The following is a 15,134-nucleotide window of genomic DNA, read 5'->3' as shown; positions in this document are numbered from 1 at the left end:
AGCTAATAACATAGATTTTACTCCATGAATTAGTGTTTCCATGTTGTACACTTTTTAAAAAAATTATTTGAAAGTCAGAGAGAGAGAGAGGGAGGGAGAGAGAGAATATGAATGTTCTATAAGCTGGTTCACTCCTCTAGATGGCCACAATAGCCAGGGCTGGGTCAGGCTGAAGTCAGGAGCCAGGAGCTTATTCCAGGTCTCCCACTTGGGTGCCGGGGCCCTAACAATTTGGCCATCTTCCACTACTTTTCCCAGGCGCATTAGCAGGGAGCTGGATGAGAAGTGGAGCAGCAGGGACTTGAACCAGCGTCCACATGGGATGCTGGCACTGCAGACAGTGGCTTGCTCTGCTGTGCCGCAGTGCTGGCCCCTGCAATATTATTGACACACTTATATATGCATTTACACGCATGTGTATACAGGTATGTTCAAATCTACTGCCTTACTATGTCCTATTTGTCTCGCCAGTTCTTTTCCTCCCTCTTCTGAGTGCTTTGAATTCTCTCTCTGCAGGATTCATGTTAGTTATACGTTGTTTTCCATACTTTCAGTGATAACCAGAGGTTACAACATATATTTATAGTTCAACCCCTTCCTGAACAATCCAACCACTTCAGAACATGTTAAAACGCTTTACCCTCTTTCCTGATCCATATGCAGTTTGTGTAATACATTCTATTATCCCGTTATTCACCGCAGACATATACCGCCTGTGATCACTGCAGTCCTTACTCACTTCCCTTCTGTTTACTCCTGCCAGTCTTCAAGTCAGTCCACGGATCATTTACTCCCTGTGCGAGTATGCTGATGATAAATTCCATTAGTACTGTGTTGCTGCTGGACAGTCTTTATTCCACCTGTATATTCTAAGGTGGAAAAGTACAGAACAGGAAAGACTGCGAGCATCTATGTCTATTGTCTTCTGGATTTCCACTGCTGTTAGAGGCTGACTGAGTCTGTCTCTGTGTTGCTCCTTGTTTCTAGTAGCTTTCAGATATTCCTCTTCTTTGGTATTCCATACTACTACGAGATTCTTACGTGTGAGGGTTCTTTCCTTTTGCCTAAGGATTATAGGGATTCTTGAATCTGTAGGGTAAATCTTTCATTGGTTTAAGAAAATTCTTAGCCACTATCACCTCTCCTTTTCCCTTCAACTCCATTACATGTACACTTGTCTCTTCACCTTAGCCCCCAGGTCTTACACTTTGTTCTTTTGCTTTCTGTGCTTCTTTCTGGGTATTTTCCTTTGCTTATCATTCTATGCTATTTGATTCTCAAACCATATCTAATTTGCTGTTAAATCCATCCATGGAATTCCTAGTTATTAATATTTTCAGTGTAAGAATTTATTTTATAATGAGATTCTTTTACATTTGCTTCTTGTAGACAGGAAACCAGTAATTCCAGATTAATTAAACCCAACTATGGATCAAGATGGTTTGGAACTCATCTTCTCAGTAAGGGTGTTTACTCTGTGTTCAATTCTGCTCCTAGGGGGTAGCCCTCTGGAGTCAGTCTCACTTTATACTGGTCTTTCACTAAACTGAATGAAGAGCTAATACCCAGACAAAAGAGAATCTTAGAGGCAGAAATGCAAGGACTATTTCTTTAGAATTCGTCTCCTCAAAGACTTTCTAAACAGCCACCTCTCTTCTCCCTGTGTGACTCTACCCAATTCACAAATTCCCAGAAGAAATCAATTGTGTGGTCAGTTATATCCATTTGTGTCCCATGGCCATCCTGCTTTTGGCCAAAGAAAAGGATCTTGTTATTGGTAGCCCCACCAAAACCAAATGTAGTTTAGGAGGTAAGCTGTTAAAGGAAGCCTTCAAGAGACAAAAATAATGGCTATTATAGAACATAAAGAAAAGGAAAGAATTGCGGACATACAACGGGGAACATATTTAGAAGATATGAATTCTGGGCTGGCACCGCGGCTCACTAGGCTAATCCTCTGCCTGTGGCGCCGGTACTCTGGGTTCTGTCCCGGTTGCTCCCAGTCCAGCTCTCTGCTGTGGCCCGGGAGTGCAGTGGAGGATGGCCCAAGTGCTTGGGCCCTGCACCCGCATGGGAGACCAGGAGGAAGCACCTGGCTCCTGGCTTAGGATCGGCCCAGCACGCCGGCCATAGCGGCCATTTAGGGGGTGAACCAATAGAAGGAAGACCTTTTTCTCTGTCTAACTCTACCTGTCAAAAAAAAAAAAAAAATGAATTCAGCTCTAGAAATGTCAAAGATTACCATGGGGTTGGCATTGTGGCATAGCAACTTAAGTCACAACCTGTAAAGCCAGCATTCCATGAGTACTGATTAGAGTTCAAGTTATTCTACTTCTGATCTAGCTCCCTGCCAAAACTCCTGGGAAAAGCAGATGACACAAGTACTTGAGACCCTGCCACCCATGTGGGTGACCAGGATTGAGTTCCAAGCGCCAGGCTTCAGCCTGGCCCAGTTGGGGAGTGAACGAGTGGATGGAAAATCAATCCCTAACTCTACTTTTCAAATAAATAAATCTTTAAAAAAAGAATGCTGTGAAACACCCAATTTGGTAATGATTGTGACAAAAAATATACACTCAATTAGGGTAACCGAGGGGCAGTTAACAAAAGGGCTACGTACAACAGCATAAAGGAAAAATCAAGAGCTCTCCAGGACTAGTGGGAGACTTATCCACTAGCCTGAGCCAGAGGTGGAGTAGGGTTACTAGGCCTCAAAAAGTACACTGATAGAGCAGTAGCCTCCTTTTAACAGTCTACCCACAGCTACTCTCCATGAGTCCCCTTTCTCCTCATCTGCCAGAACTATTGGTTATCTCCCATTTACTGCACCCACCCAAAAGTCACACAGGTCAAGGGAAACAATGGTTACAGCCCACACAGGCAGATAATCCAGCACTGGTGGTGAAGGTGATGCATCTGGAGAGTACCTTTCATGTCTGCTGGCTCAGTGATACAACGGGCCCACAACAATCAAGAATGTTTTACGATTTCCACATAAACAGGCTAACCAGCTAAGCCACAGCACTAGCCCATGAGCCTTTTGAAGACCCCCTGGACACTCCATTCTACCAGCAGCCATTGCACAAACTACACAAATACCTAGGTAGTTTTGCCAAGTTGGTGGTTTTTAGATTTGAAAGTCAGAGCTAGAGAGGTAACAGGGAGTGATCTTCCATCCACTGGTTCACTCCACAGATGGCTGCAATGGCTGGAGCTGGTACTCTGCCTTTCAAATAAGTAAGTCTGGCTATCTGCTTGCTGTGATGTCTGCAACAGAGCAAATGCTGGACAATGTTTGCCAGGGCCTTTGTAGAACCTAAAATCAGTGATGGGCAGATAGGGGACAGCCCACAGGGAGCCAAAGGTTTTTATATAACCTCTAATGGTAAAGGAAACCTGTTTGTATTAATTTGCCTTTTTTGGTGTGGACAAAGCACAGACGTTGACATTGCAGACCCTAAGTCCAGATCACAAATATGTACATAAGCATGGTTGAGAAAAGCTTAACAGGCAAATCAGGATTAGTGAACTGAATAAAAAGTGCCTTAAAAAGGCTGTAACTTTAACCAATTAATCCCTCCAAAGAATTTCATTTTTTAAGTAGCCATCTATATTAAATTGAATTTCTATCCTGTTAATCCTTATGTGCAAAATTCCAATTATCTGTTTTCTGAAGATGACAAAACAATGCTGTCAGATTAAGATTTAAAGAGCTAATGTGGGGCCAGTGCTATGGTGTATTGGGCAGTCATCACCTGAAGCACTGGCACCCCATATGGGCACCGGTTCCCAGCTGCTCCACTTAGACCTCTCTGTATAACTCTTTCAAATAAATAAACCAATCTTAAAAAAAAAAGAGCTAATGTTTAAATCCTACATTTTCAAACATTTGAAGTATGTATTATTGATTTAAAAACAAATCATCTCAAAAGTCAACCTAGCAACAACAAAATGATAAAAAAAAAAAGCCCAAGACACACACACCTAACCTGTAAGGCTCATATATTCTCATGGCTTTATTGTCTCCACTGACTACTGAAAAGATTGGATTGTAACCCATCTCAGCACTAATGCAATGTAAATCACAGCGTTTGATTAAAACAACCAAGGCGACTTTGTTATATAAATTAACCCATTTATTATAGGCTGCTGATGTCTCATATGGCACCTCTACTGGTCTTTCAATTCTTTCAGTCTTCTGATCGCAGACTTCACTGTGACGGCAGAAGTGGTGCTGTTAAGACAAATCCAGTTTCCAACATAATTAAGCATGTTAACGTAAAATGGCAAATAAGCAAACCTACCCATTTCAATGTTACAAGCTTGTATTAGGGTCTCTGAAAACTTCTCCTAAAAGAAAAATTATACCAAGATACAGATGGCTCTATTGTCAATCTGATGTAATTAAGCCAAACCTTCATTTGCAGTTATTATTCAGGAGCAGGTGTTTGGCCAAGTGGTGAAGCGCCCCTTTGAGGACACATTCCATTATCACAGCACCTGGACTCAAGTTGTTGGGACCCTGCCCTCCACACAGGAAATTGGGATTGAGTTCCCAGCTCCTGGTTTTTGCCTGCTCCAGATCTGGCCGTTAACCAGCATCTGGGGAGTGATCTACCAGTGGGCGCTAGATCTCTGCCTGTGCCTTTCTAAAACAAGTAAGATAAAGTGGGTCTGGGCACTGGGTAGGGGCAGCCTCAGACCCCTAGACTCATGTCAGCTGACACTTCCAAGAGGCCTTCAATTTCTAGAAATGGGCAAGCTTAAGAGTCAAAACAGTGACAACCAGCAGACACCGAGGCTCGGCCGTCAGGTCACAAAGCTGAGGGGACCCCAACGGCCTCAAGTTCCTAATTACAGCTTTTAAACCAATTCCCAGCGCAAGCCAAGGTTCAGTAAAGATTCAGCCCCACAACAGACCATGACACGAATGCCGGGTTTTGTTAGAGTACTGAAAATAATCCAAAAGCCCCGAAGACACTAAAGGCATCCTCACTTTCTCAGTTCTGTGCAAGTTCAAGTGGCCCACCCAGCCAACCCCGGCACCGCCCCTTCGTGGCCCACATCATCCCAACGCCAGAAACGGACTCACTTGTATGTCCAGGCACCACCAGCCACTGTCTTCATGCAGGAGCCACAGTGCCAGATCCCCACGGCTCGTCTCTTCATCTTGGTCTACTCGGAGAGAAGGAACTGTCACCGTGAACCAAGCCTTCCAGGCTTTCGGGAGCCCCAACCACCGGAGACAACCCAACCTCGTGCTATTTTATGCGGCTATGGTAGGCTTCCAATCCCCTTTAGCTCACCAGTTCGAAACTTGCAATCCCAGTGAATCAAAGAGCCCTCCCCCGAAACCACGGACTGCTTGCTACAAGGCAGCACTCGCGCCCACCGCGAGCCTCCACTTACTCAACACCAAGGATGCCGTTCAGATCCACGCACCAGACCCCTGGGGCTTGGTACCCACCCGACAACACCGATTCATTTCCCAAACATGTTTGGCTTAAGCTGGGGCGCCAGACGACCCTTTTTCCCCCTCTAAATGAGACACTCTCACAACTGACAGCCATCCGTGCCCGCAGTTCTAACCGCTCACCGCTCCCAAGCTGCCTCCAGCGGAGGCCGCCCCCGCCCCCCCCGCCGAGAGACCCCCTTACTTTGCCGCAGAAGGAGCAAGTGTACTTGGCGTGCTGGCTGATTTCAATCTTCTTCACCATCTTCCGCAGGGAGGCGCCATAGCGGGTCCCGTATTTACCCACGATCCCGACCTTCTTGGTGCGTTTCGCCTGTTCAAAGTGAGGAGCCAGACAAGCCAGCGACATTCAGGGGTGCGATCCAGGTCCCGGCGCCCCCACACAACGCCCTCCTCCACCTCAACCCCGCCATGACCTAGACTGCCGCGAATCAACCCGGTAAGAGCAGCGCCCAGTGCCGGCCCCACATTAATCCAGCCTGGGTGGCCCCGGCCGCCCCCGCCCCTCCGCCTGGGACAGCGCCCCCGGACTCCGAGGAGGGCATGGGACAGGGCAGGCCAGCAGAGGCCAATGAGGGCGAAAGAGCCCAGCAAGGAGCAGATGCCGGGGGATAGCGATCCAGGCCGCAAGACACAGGTTTCTCACCATAGCGCCGCCACCTAGGTCCAAGCCCAGAGAGGAAGAGGAGTCGCGCGCAGGCGCAATTTTAGACCGGCAGGCGGAAGTGGCGCGGGGAGGCCTATCTAGGAACCGATCTCTATGGTCTGGAGGTTTCCCCGCTGCCTGCCGGGAAATGTTTGGCCTAACCGCCCTGATTCAAAAACTGTAGCGACGGGGAACCAAAGCGGGCAGCGCAACCGCATTGTCTTTCGCTTACTTCAAAATCTTGCCGAGCCGCACCATTTTCTTCATTTTGCGGTCAAGGAACCGGAGTCAGATCTTAAGTGACTTGCCTGCTGTCAGGTGGCTTAGAGAAGTGCTTAAATCTTAACATTTGTGACTGCAAATCTCATTGCTTTCCCCATCCTTTCTGGGAGCAGCTGCCCCTGTGCGGGTGCTGGCGTTAGTGGTGACAGGATCCAAGGCTTCAGCCCCGGAACAAGTTGCAGGGCAGCCGGGAGACGGTCGTGTAACCGCATTCACGAGCCCCAAGGTTTCCAAGGAGGCAGGTGCCTCCTGGGCTTAACGTGGGAGGGCCTGCGGTTCGCTAAGTCCCAGAGTCGAAGGCTGGGGAGGGGTCACGGTCAAGTTCCCAGGGGCCCCTAGTTCTCACCAGCTGCCCCCCCCCCCCCATCACCCTGGGCTGTCAGGCAGGTTCCTGCTCCAGGCTCCACACCAACGGCTGGCCACACTCTATTGTCTAACCGCAATCTATTGTCCATCCTTCCAGGGGCAGCAGGGGACAGCCAGGCAAATGACATCACAGCCACTCGGGGGGGCGGAGAGGTGGTAACTGGTAATTGGTTCCAGGACCTCCTTGGGCACCAAAATCCGAGGATGGTGAAGTCCCTTCTATAGTGTAGTATTGGCACTCACCTGTATACATCCTCTTGTGTACATTAAAATCATCTCTGGGTGATTTATAACTCCCAGTACGATGTACATGCTATGTAAATAGGCACAGAGGGGGAAAACAAAGACTGGGCAGTGTTTCCCCTCTCAGTGTTTTCAGTCCACGGTTGGTTGAGTCACAGTTGAGAAGTGCGGGGATTCAGAGAGCTGACTAGAAAGTTACACTGCCAGATGGTTAGGACAGAGAGGATGCTCAGGGAACTATTTCAGGGGCCAGCATTGTGGCCTAGTGGATTAAGCCACTGCTGCAATGCTGGCATCCCAGGTGGGCACCTGCTGGTGTCCTGGCTGCTCTACTCTCTATCCAGCTCCCTGCTAATGCACTTGGGAAAACAGCAGAAAATGGCCCAAGTACTTAGATGAAACTCCTGGTTCCTGACTTCAGCCTGGTCTAGCCTTGGCTGTTGAGGCCATTTGGGAAGTGAACCAAAGGATGGAAGATCCCTCTCTGTGTAACTCCGCCTTTCAAATAAATAAGTATATCTCTAAAAATAAAAAGGACTCTTAGAATAAGAGTATAAGAGAATTCATGATTTAAGGGCCAGGAAAGACCATGAAGGCTGAAAGGCATTGTGGGATTACCTGGCTATGTTTTCAGTAGAATTCTGGCCACAAGTAGCTTCAGTTCACACAGCTTAATATGAATTATCTCAAATAATTCTGCATGTGTTCTCTTCTGATGGTTAATTTTATAGTGTCAGCTTGACTGGATTAAGGAATGCCTAGAAACCTGGCAAAACATTCTTTTGGATGCATCTGTGAGGGTGTTTTCAAATGAGATTAGCAGGTGAGTCAGAGTGGATTAGGTAGGAAGACCATTGGTTGGCAGTTGGCTGGAGGTTTCAAAAGAATAAATACAGAAAGTGAATTGTGAATTGTGCTGGCTCCCTGCCCCCACCCCCACCCCCATCTGAGAAGGCTGGTACACACTGATTCCCACCTTGGACATCAGTTGCTGGTGTTTAGAATCCAGGGCTTGCAGCATCCACCCCTTACTGGTCCCCAGGCTTTCAGCCTCCAACTGAGAATTCCACCCTTGGCTTCCCTCGTTCTGAGGCCTTGGAACATGGACAGGACCACGCTGCCAGCATCCCAGGGTCTCCAGCCTGCTGGCAAGTGAGTGCTACAATCCATCCCGGTCTTCTTTTCTGTGGTTCCAGGAAGAGCCTCTGTACTTCGAGTGCTGCTGGGGCAATGAGTGGCCATACAATTTGTGTCATCACCAAAGTACAAAGGATTCCAGATGTGCAAGGGTTCAACTTAACAATGCTGCCACTTTATGATGGTGCAGAAGTCATACACATTTGCAGAAACCATACTTCAAGGGTGATGCCGACCCACATCTCCATCCTCCCTGCAATCAGGAGGAGGAACAATTGACAGTGTGCCACGTGCTGTAAGGCTGAGCTGTTATGTTCTGTGGGTTAAGTCTATTCAGTGCATTTTCAATTTAGGATGGTTGTAGTTTGCAATGGGCTTATCTGGATGTAACCCTGTACCAAGTTGAGATGCATCTGTAGTTCTCTCATTGTCCTTCTCAGTCTGTGGCTCCAGCTCTGGCTGTATAAATCCAAAGGAGGAATAGCAGCAAAAAGGTCTACATTTTTATGGCAGTGGGAATAAATTGATTTCTTTCTGTATACATTTCTGCATTTTCTAATTATCTTTTATCATAAGCATGAATTTCTTTTGTAATCTGAAAAAAAAGAATCATTAAAAATAAAAAACCTAAAAACTCCAGTAGCAACAAGTATACACAGCAACCAGACCTTGGTTTCCAATACCAGACTCCATAAAAGGAACCACGGTTCCCTGGAGACGTGACTGATTCTAGGACTGCAGCAGGAAACATGCAAGATGAGCCTGGGGCATCTGGGATTGCCAGGAAATAAGGACAACTTCAATAAGCCAGGAAACCTTACCTTGATGGGGGTTTGTCAGAGACGTAGGACCCAAGCTTCCAATATCCATTGCTGGAAACAACATTTTTTAATTTTATTTATTTGAAAAGCGGAGAGACAAGAGACAGAGAGATCTTCCATCTACTGGTTCACTCTCCAAATGCCTACAACAGCTGGGGCTGGGCCAGACCAAAGCCAGGAGCCTACGTGGGTGGCAAAGACCCAACTACTTGAGCCCTTACCTGCTGCCTCCCAGGGTACATGTAAGCAGGAAGTTGGAAGTGGAAGCACAGGCAAACAGTGCAGTAGGGATGTGTGCATCCCAAGTAGCATCTTTTTTTTTTTTTTGACAGGCAGAGTGGACAGTGAGAGAGAGAGACAGAGAGAAAGGTCTTCCTTTTTGCCGTTGGTTCACCCTCCAATGGCCGCCGCAGCCAGCGCGCTGCGGCCGGCGCACCGCGCTGTTCCGATGGCAGGAGCCAGGTGCTTCTCCTGGTCTCCCATGGGGTGCAGGGCCCAAGGACCTGGGCCATCCTCCACTGCACTCCCTGGCCACAGCAGAGAGCTGGCCTGGAAGAGGGGCAACCGGGACAGGATCGGTGCCCGACCGGGACTAGAACCCGGTGTGCCGGCGCCGCAAGGCGGAGGATTAGCCTGTTGAGCCACGGCGCTGGCCCCAAGTAGCATCTTAACCACCGGCCTCCCAAGGCTGCAAACACTCAAGCAGAGAATACGGTACTATTTATTTACAGCCCACAGTATAAAATAAATGTCCCTGAGTCCACGGTTGATTAACTAAATAAATAAGCGACAAGCAGATCTTCCTGTGGGTCCTCTGCCCCTAAGAAAGGAGGGGACAGCTCCCTGATCCTCAGGCGAGGGCTGTGCCGAGGGACTTCCTGCCACAGAGGGCAGCAGGGAAAGGGGAGAAGAGCAGGTTTACAGGGGACAGAGCTGACCGCGCCGCCCCAGCCAGGTCACCAAGTGAACGCTGTCACGGACAAGTCGTGCTGGCCGTCTGCGTCCTTGGGATGTCCCTCTGCCTCTGTGGTCTTCCTCCCAAACCCCTAACTCCAGGCTAATCATGAAACAAAGCATCACATTCCAATGAGAGGGGCAATCTACAAAACACCTGACCAGGACCTCTCAAAACGGTCAAGGTCATCCAAACAAGGAGAGTCTGAGGCACTGTCACTGCCAGGAGCCCGAGGGGGCAGGGGAGGAAACGTCACGTGTACTCCTGGATGGGACCCTGAGGTGGAAACTCAGCTCTAAATACACTGTGGACATCAGTACCTAACACTTCTAACACACACAGCATACTAATATAGGACATTTATAAAAGGGGGAATTGTTTGAGAGGGTATACAGGAACCATACCACCTTTTTCGAAATCTAAAACTGCTCTTAAAAAAGCCTTTTTTAAAAAATATTTATGTATTTATTATTTGAAAGGCAGAGTGACAGAGACATAGAGGGAGAGACAGAGATCTCCCATTCACATGTCCATTCCCCAAATGGCTGCAATGGCCAGGAGCCTGGAACCCCATCCAGGTCTGCTTCGTGGATAGCAGGGGCCCAAGCACTTGGGCCATTCTCCATTGCTTTCCCAGGCACCTTAGCAAAGAGCTGGATTGGAAGTGGAATAGCCAAGTCTTGAACCAGTGCCCATATGTGATGCTGGCTTCATTGCTGCAGCAGCTTAACCTGCTGTGCCACAATGCCAGTCCTGATAGTCTTTTTAAGACAACCACCTCCATCACCACCATCACCATCACCACCCAAGGTTACAAGTTAACTCCAGGAAGGCAGGGCCTCCCTGTTGTCAATATCTGTGTTTTAGGGCCTAGCACAGAGTCTGGGACATCAATGGTGATGAGTTTGGAATTGTTATCTAGTGTTCTATAATGGTGACAAAGGAGCGAGAGAGAATGTTTCACCTGTTGGTTCACTCCCCAGATGTCTGCAACAGCTATGGCTAGGCCAGGCTGAAGCCAGGAATTAAGAACTCCATCCAGGTCTCCCAGTGGGTAGTGGGAGGTCAAGCATTTAGGCCACACATTAGCAAGAAGCTGGATGGGAAATGGAGTAGCAGGGACTTGAATCAGCACTGACACAGGATGTGGCCTAACCTGCTGCCCCACAATGCCCATCCATACAAAGGGTTTTACTTGTCTGAATTGTTCTGCCTTACAAGGTTAATCCACTTATGTCAGAACTGGCCCAAACTAGAACCTGGGGCCTGGGGAGGTCAATGACTTGCCCAAAGTCTCAGAGTGAGTGAGTGACTTCCAGACTAGAGTTGTTTGGAGTTTTGTTTCTTTTCTTTGTTTAACTGCATTACCAGGGGCTGGTGCTGTGGCATAGGTTAAGCCTGCCATGTTGGCATCCCATACGGGCATCAGTTCAAGTTCTGGCTGCTCCACTTCTGATCCAGCTCCCTGCTAATGTGCCTGGGAAAGTAGTAGAAGATGGCCAAGCATTTGGGCCCCTGCAGCCATGTAGGAGACCTGGAAAAAGCTCCTGGCTCCTAGCACCTCACTTTGGTCTGGCCCAGCCCTGGCCATTGCAGCCAACCAGGGAGTAAAGTAGCAGATGAAAGTTTCTCTCTCTGTCTCTGTGTGTGTGTGCACGTGTGTGTCTTTTCTTTCTCTCTGTATCTCTGCCTTTCAGGTAAATAAATCTTTTTTTTTTTTTTTTTTTTTTTTTGGACAGGCAGAGTGGACAGTGAGAGAGACAGAGAGAAAGGTCTTCCTTTGCCGTTGGTTCACCCTCCAATGGCCGCCGCGGTCAGCACGCTGCGGCCGGCACACCGCGCTGATCCGATGGCAAGAGCCAGGTGCTTCTCCTGGTCTCCCATGGGGTGCAGGGCCCAAGCACTTGGGCCATCCTCCACTGCACTCCCGGGCCATAGCACAGAGTTGGCCTGGAAGAGGGCAACCGTGACAGAATCCGGTGCCCCAACCGGGACTAGAACTCGGTGTGCCGGCGCTGCAAGGCGGAGGATTAGCCTAGTGAGCCGCGGCGCCGGCCAGATAAATAAATCTTAAAAACAATACTGCATGACCAGATTCCTGTCCCCAAGTCTGGTTTTTCAGCTGCAAGTTGAGTAGAGAATATGGTGCACCAGGTAAGGTCCTGGGGGTTACAGCAAATCTCAGGAAGCCCCCAGTGGGCCTTCCTCGGTGATGATTGGTACTGCTAAGACGCTGCTACTGCTGCTGCTAGCCAATCTCAAAGCCTCTTGGTGGCTTTGCAATCCTGTCTAGTCTTCTTCCATTCTTGAGGGACTACAGCAGATCTGCTTTCTGCTTTCCTTAGAAATATGCCCAAATATCTAGCTTAGGCACAGTGAAACCTACCGTCACAGTGACCGCCACTGAGGCCCACAAAGGATGCAAGGTGTCCTTGAGTTTTCTCTGGTTCATCATGGGCTCTGAGCCCCTTTCTGCCTCTTAGGGTAGAAGGGAAGCAGGAACCAAGGGAGCAAGTCCCTCCTCCCCTGGAGGGGAAATGCACTGTGTGTGTGTGTGTGTATGCGCGCACGAGAGAGAGAGAGAGAGAGAGAGAATCTGCAGCAAAGCTCTCCAGAAAACTATACATCAAACAGAAATGGATTTGTATTGGTGCTAACAGACAGGCAGGTGGCAGGAGTACCAAGAAGGAAGCTTGCTTAATGGCATCACTGTTCCAGCCTGTGCCTTTTGGCCAGGCAGCAATGGCTTTCAGCTGGTCTTTGGGAAGAGGGTGAGTTCAGCCAGCTCCTGCAGGGCAGCCCTGGCAGAGCTGAGGTGAGCTCTCCCGGCTGGCTCCGAAGTCCAATTTGGGTCATCACTGAGCAGATGCACTGCCTCCCTACATCACCCCCTGCACAGCCCCCCACGTCTCTGGCCTTCAGGGGCTCTGAGAGGGAGAGCACGCATGAGTAACAATGCAGTGGAGTGGCTGAAAATGAGACACTCCATAATGGAGGAAATTGCTCATGTTCAGAGCAATTTTGTTAAAACTGAACAATTCTCTTTAAATAGCTAGCTTGAGGATGCACAAAGAGCACTCATGAAATCAGCTCTAAGTGACTTTGGAGAACTGTGCCTCTCACGAAGTCTTCATTTGTCTTATCTCTGGGCCAATAACTCTCCATTCCCATCATAGGACCATCAGATGTGGAAGGTTACTAGTTCCTAGCCCAGTGGTTCCACTTCCAATCCAGCTCTCCTCTAATGCACCTGGGAGGGCAGCCCAAGTGTTTGGGCCCCTGCTATCCACATGGAAGCCCCGGATGGAGTTCCTGGCTCCTGGCTTCAGCCGGGCCAGCCCCAGCCATTGTGGCCATTTGGAGGAGTGAATCAACAGATGGGAGATTCTCTCTCTCTGTGTGTGTGTCTCTCCCTCTTTCTGTAACTCTGCCTTTCAAATAAATAAAAAGAAATCTTAAAAAAAGATAGAAATCTGAGGTGCAAGCCTTGTTCCCAGAGACCAAAGGGTTAGCCTGGAGTCCCAGCCTCCGTGCTGCTCCTCCACTGAATGTCACTGAACGTCTGAACGTCCTCCACTCTTCATGGAAGGGCCGGGTGAAACAGACAAGAATGAGCCCTGCAGAGCAATGTCCAAAAGCCAGTGGGCCCAGGGCTACAGGCAAGAGCACTCATCAAGAGGAGGTGAGGCCTGGACGCTGCGAATCAGCGTGTCTGAAATGGGTCAGGCACCCAGCTAGGATTGTTGGAGTTGTTGTTAGACACTTGGTGGAGTGTTTACACAGGCAGTGCACCCATCAGAGTGGGCAGCAGTCCTTCGGAACCCGTGAAGGGGTAAGGTGATTGGTGTGAAATGCTGCCCAGACACGTGATGGGAAATGAGCCATTTTCTGTATGAAGAATTTGCTACGCTGTTCGTTCAAAGAAATTCTATGTATGCTTACAAATATTTGTATGCACAGGGACTAAGTTACAAATGGCTCCATTCCAAATTATCTGTGTTAACTGTTACCTCCTGGAAGGAGGGCCAGGGGTGCGAGAGAGGAGAACGAGGACTCTCGTTTTCCCACTTTGTCCACTCACACATTTCTGGGTCAGTTAATTTTGTATCAGTATCAATACTGAAAACAAGGCAGAACCGAGCAAGAGTGAAAGGGCAGTCTTTGCAACCAGTAGTGCTGAGATAACTCCATCTCCATATGGGAAAAACTGACCTCCACCTTCTCTCACCCCCGAATGACAATAAACTCCAGGTGGATGGTGGGGCTACGTATTAGAGGCAAAACAGCAAGGCTTCTAGCAGGTATCATTTTCATGTCCTTGGCTCATGGCTACACCGGAATGTATTCTTTAATATTTTGTTAAGTTACAAATTGTTTATGATCTCTTTTGTATTTTATATTTCAGCTCCAAAAGGGAGGAAGCTAAAAAAAGAAAAAAGGAGGGTGCTGGGACTTAATAAAACCTGTTAAGTGGGGTTGTAGGGGGCAGTGTGGGCACAGGATGTTGCAAAATCCGATAACTGCCGGCCGTCACAGTACCCGAAAGACTGTGACTCACAGGCCCTGTGTGGTCTCTGCTATGATTAGGAATCCATTTCCTTCACTGAGACTCCACAGGAAAACACAAAACCCAAACAAAACACAAGCCACTTTGGACTTCCAAACTACCTGTTGGTGAACCCGAACTTGGTGGGAAGTGAGAGGATGGGGTAAACCTAAGATTGCACTTCTTCCTATTCCCCAAGCAAAAACAAACCAACCAACCAACCAACCCAATGGAACAAAGCATCAGAATGCATCAGGGTTCCAACAGAGAAGAGGGTATGGACAAGGCAGAGCCAGGAGCTGGTGAGGAGGGCATGGCTCCCTGGCTCTGTTTCTTGGCTCTTTCACGGATGGAGCAAAAGGTGTATCTGGAAGCCAAGCAGGAAAAGGCTGTGATGAACTCAAGTCCAAGCGGATCAGGGCCAGAGAGCCCTGGGTACCACCCAGAGACTTCCTGACAAGACCCCTAGAGGCAGAATCATCTGGGTCACTCGGGGAACACAAGACACCACTTAGGGGCCCTGCTGAGGGCGGCAGGGACACGTGCTGTGGGCCAGAGGGGACTTTGAGTAACAACCTTTACGGGACCCACAACTAGTGGCAGGGACGAGAGTGGGCTCAGATGGGCCCAGATTTTCTTCATTTCAATGGATACTTCTGGGCAAC

General features: G+C 48.7%; 1 protein-coding gene across 1 annotated transcript; it reads right to left on the bottom strand.

Moving 5' to 3' along the window:
• Positions 1–3,992: 3,992 nt before the first annotated feature.
• RPL37A (ribosomal protein L37a) lies at positions 3,993–6,193 on the bottom strand. Its single transcript, XM_062201852.1, has 4 exons — positions 6,120–6,193; positions 5,658–5,786; positions 5,093–5,175; positions 3,993–4,234 (listed from the first exon to the last, which is right to left on the bottom strand). Exons 1-4 carry the CDS (start codon positions 6,120–6,122, stop codon positions 4,171–4,173), a joined length of 279 nt encoding a protein of 92 aa, XP_062057836.1. The 5' UTR covers positions 6,123–6,193; the 3' UTR covers positions 3,993–4,170.
• Between the last annotated feature and the right edge of the window lie 8,941 nt (positions 6,194–15,134).

This window comes from Lepus europaeus, chromosome 1, assembly GCF_033115175.1.
Source record: "Lepus europaeus isolate LE1 chromosome 1, mLepTim1.pri, whole genome shotgun sequence".
Classification (NCBI taxonomy): Eukaryota; Metazoa; Chordata; class Mammalia; order Lagomorpha; family Leporidae; genus Lepus; species Lepus europaeus.
Note: the sequence above shows the minus strand (reverse complement) of the source record. Positions and strands in the feature narration are given on the sequence as shown.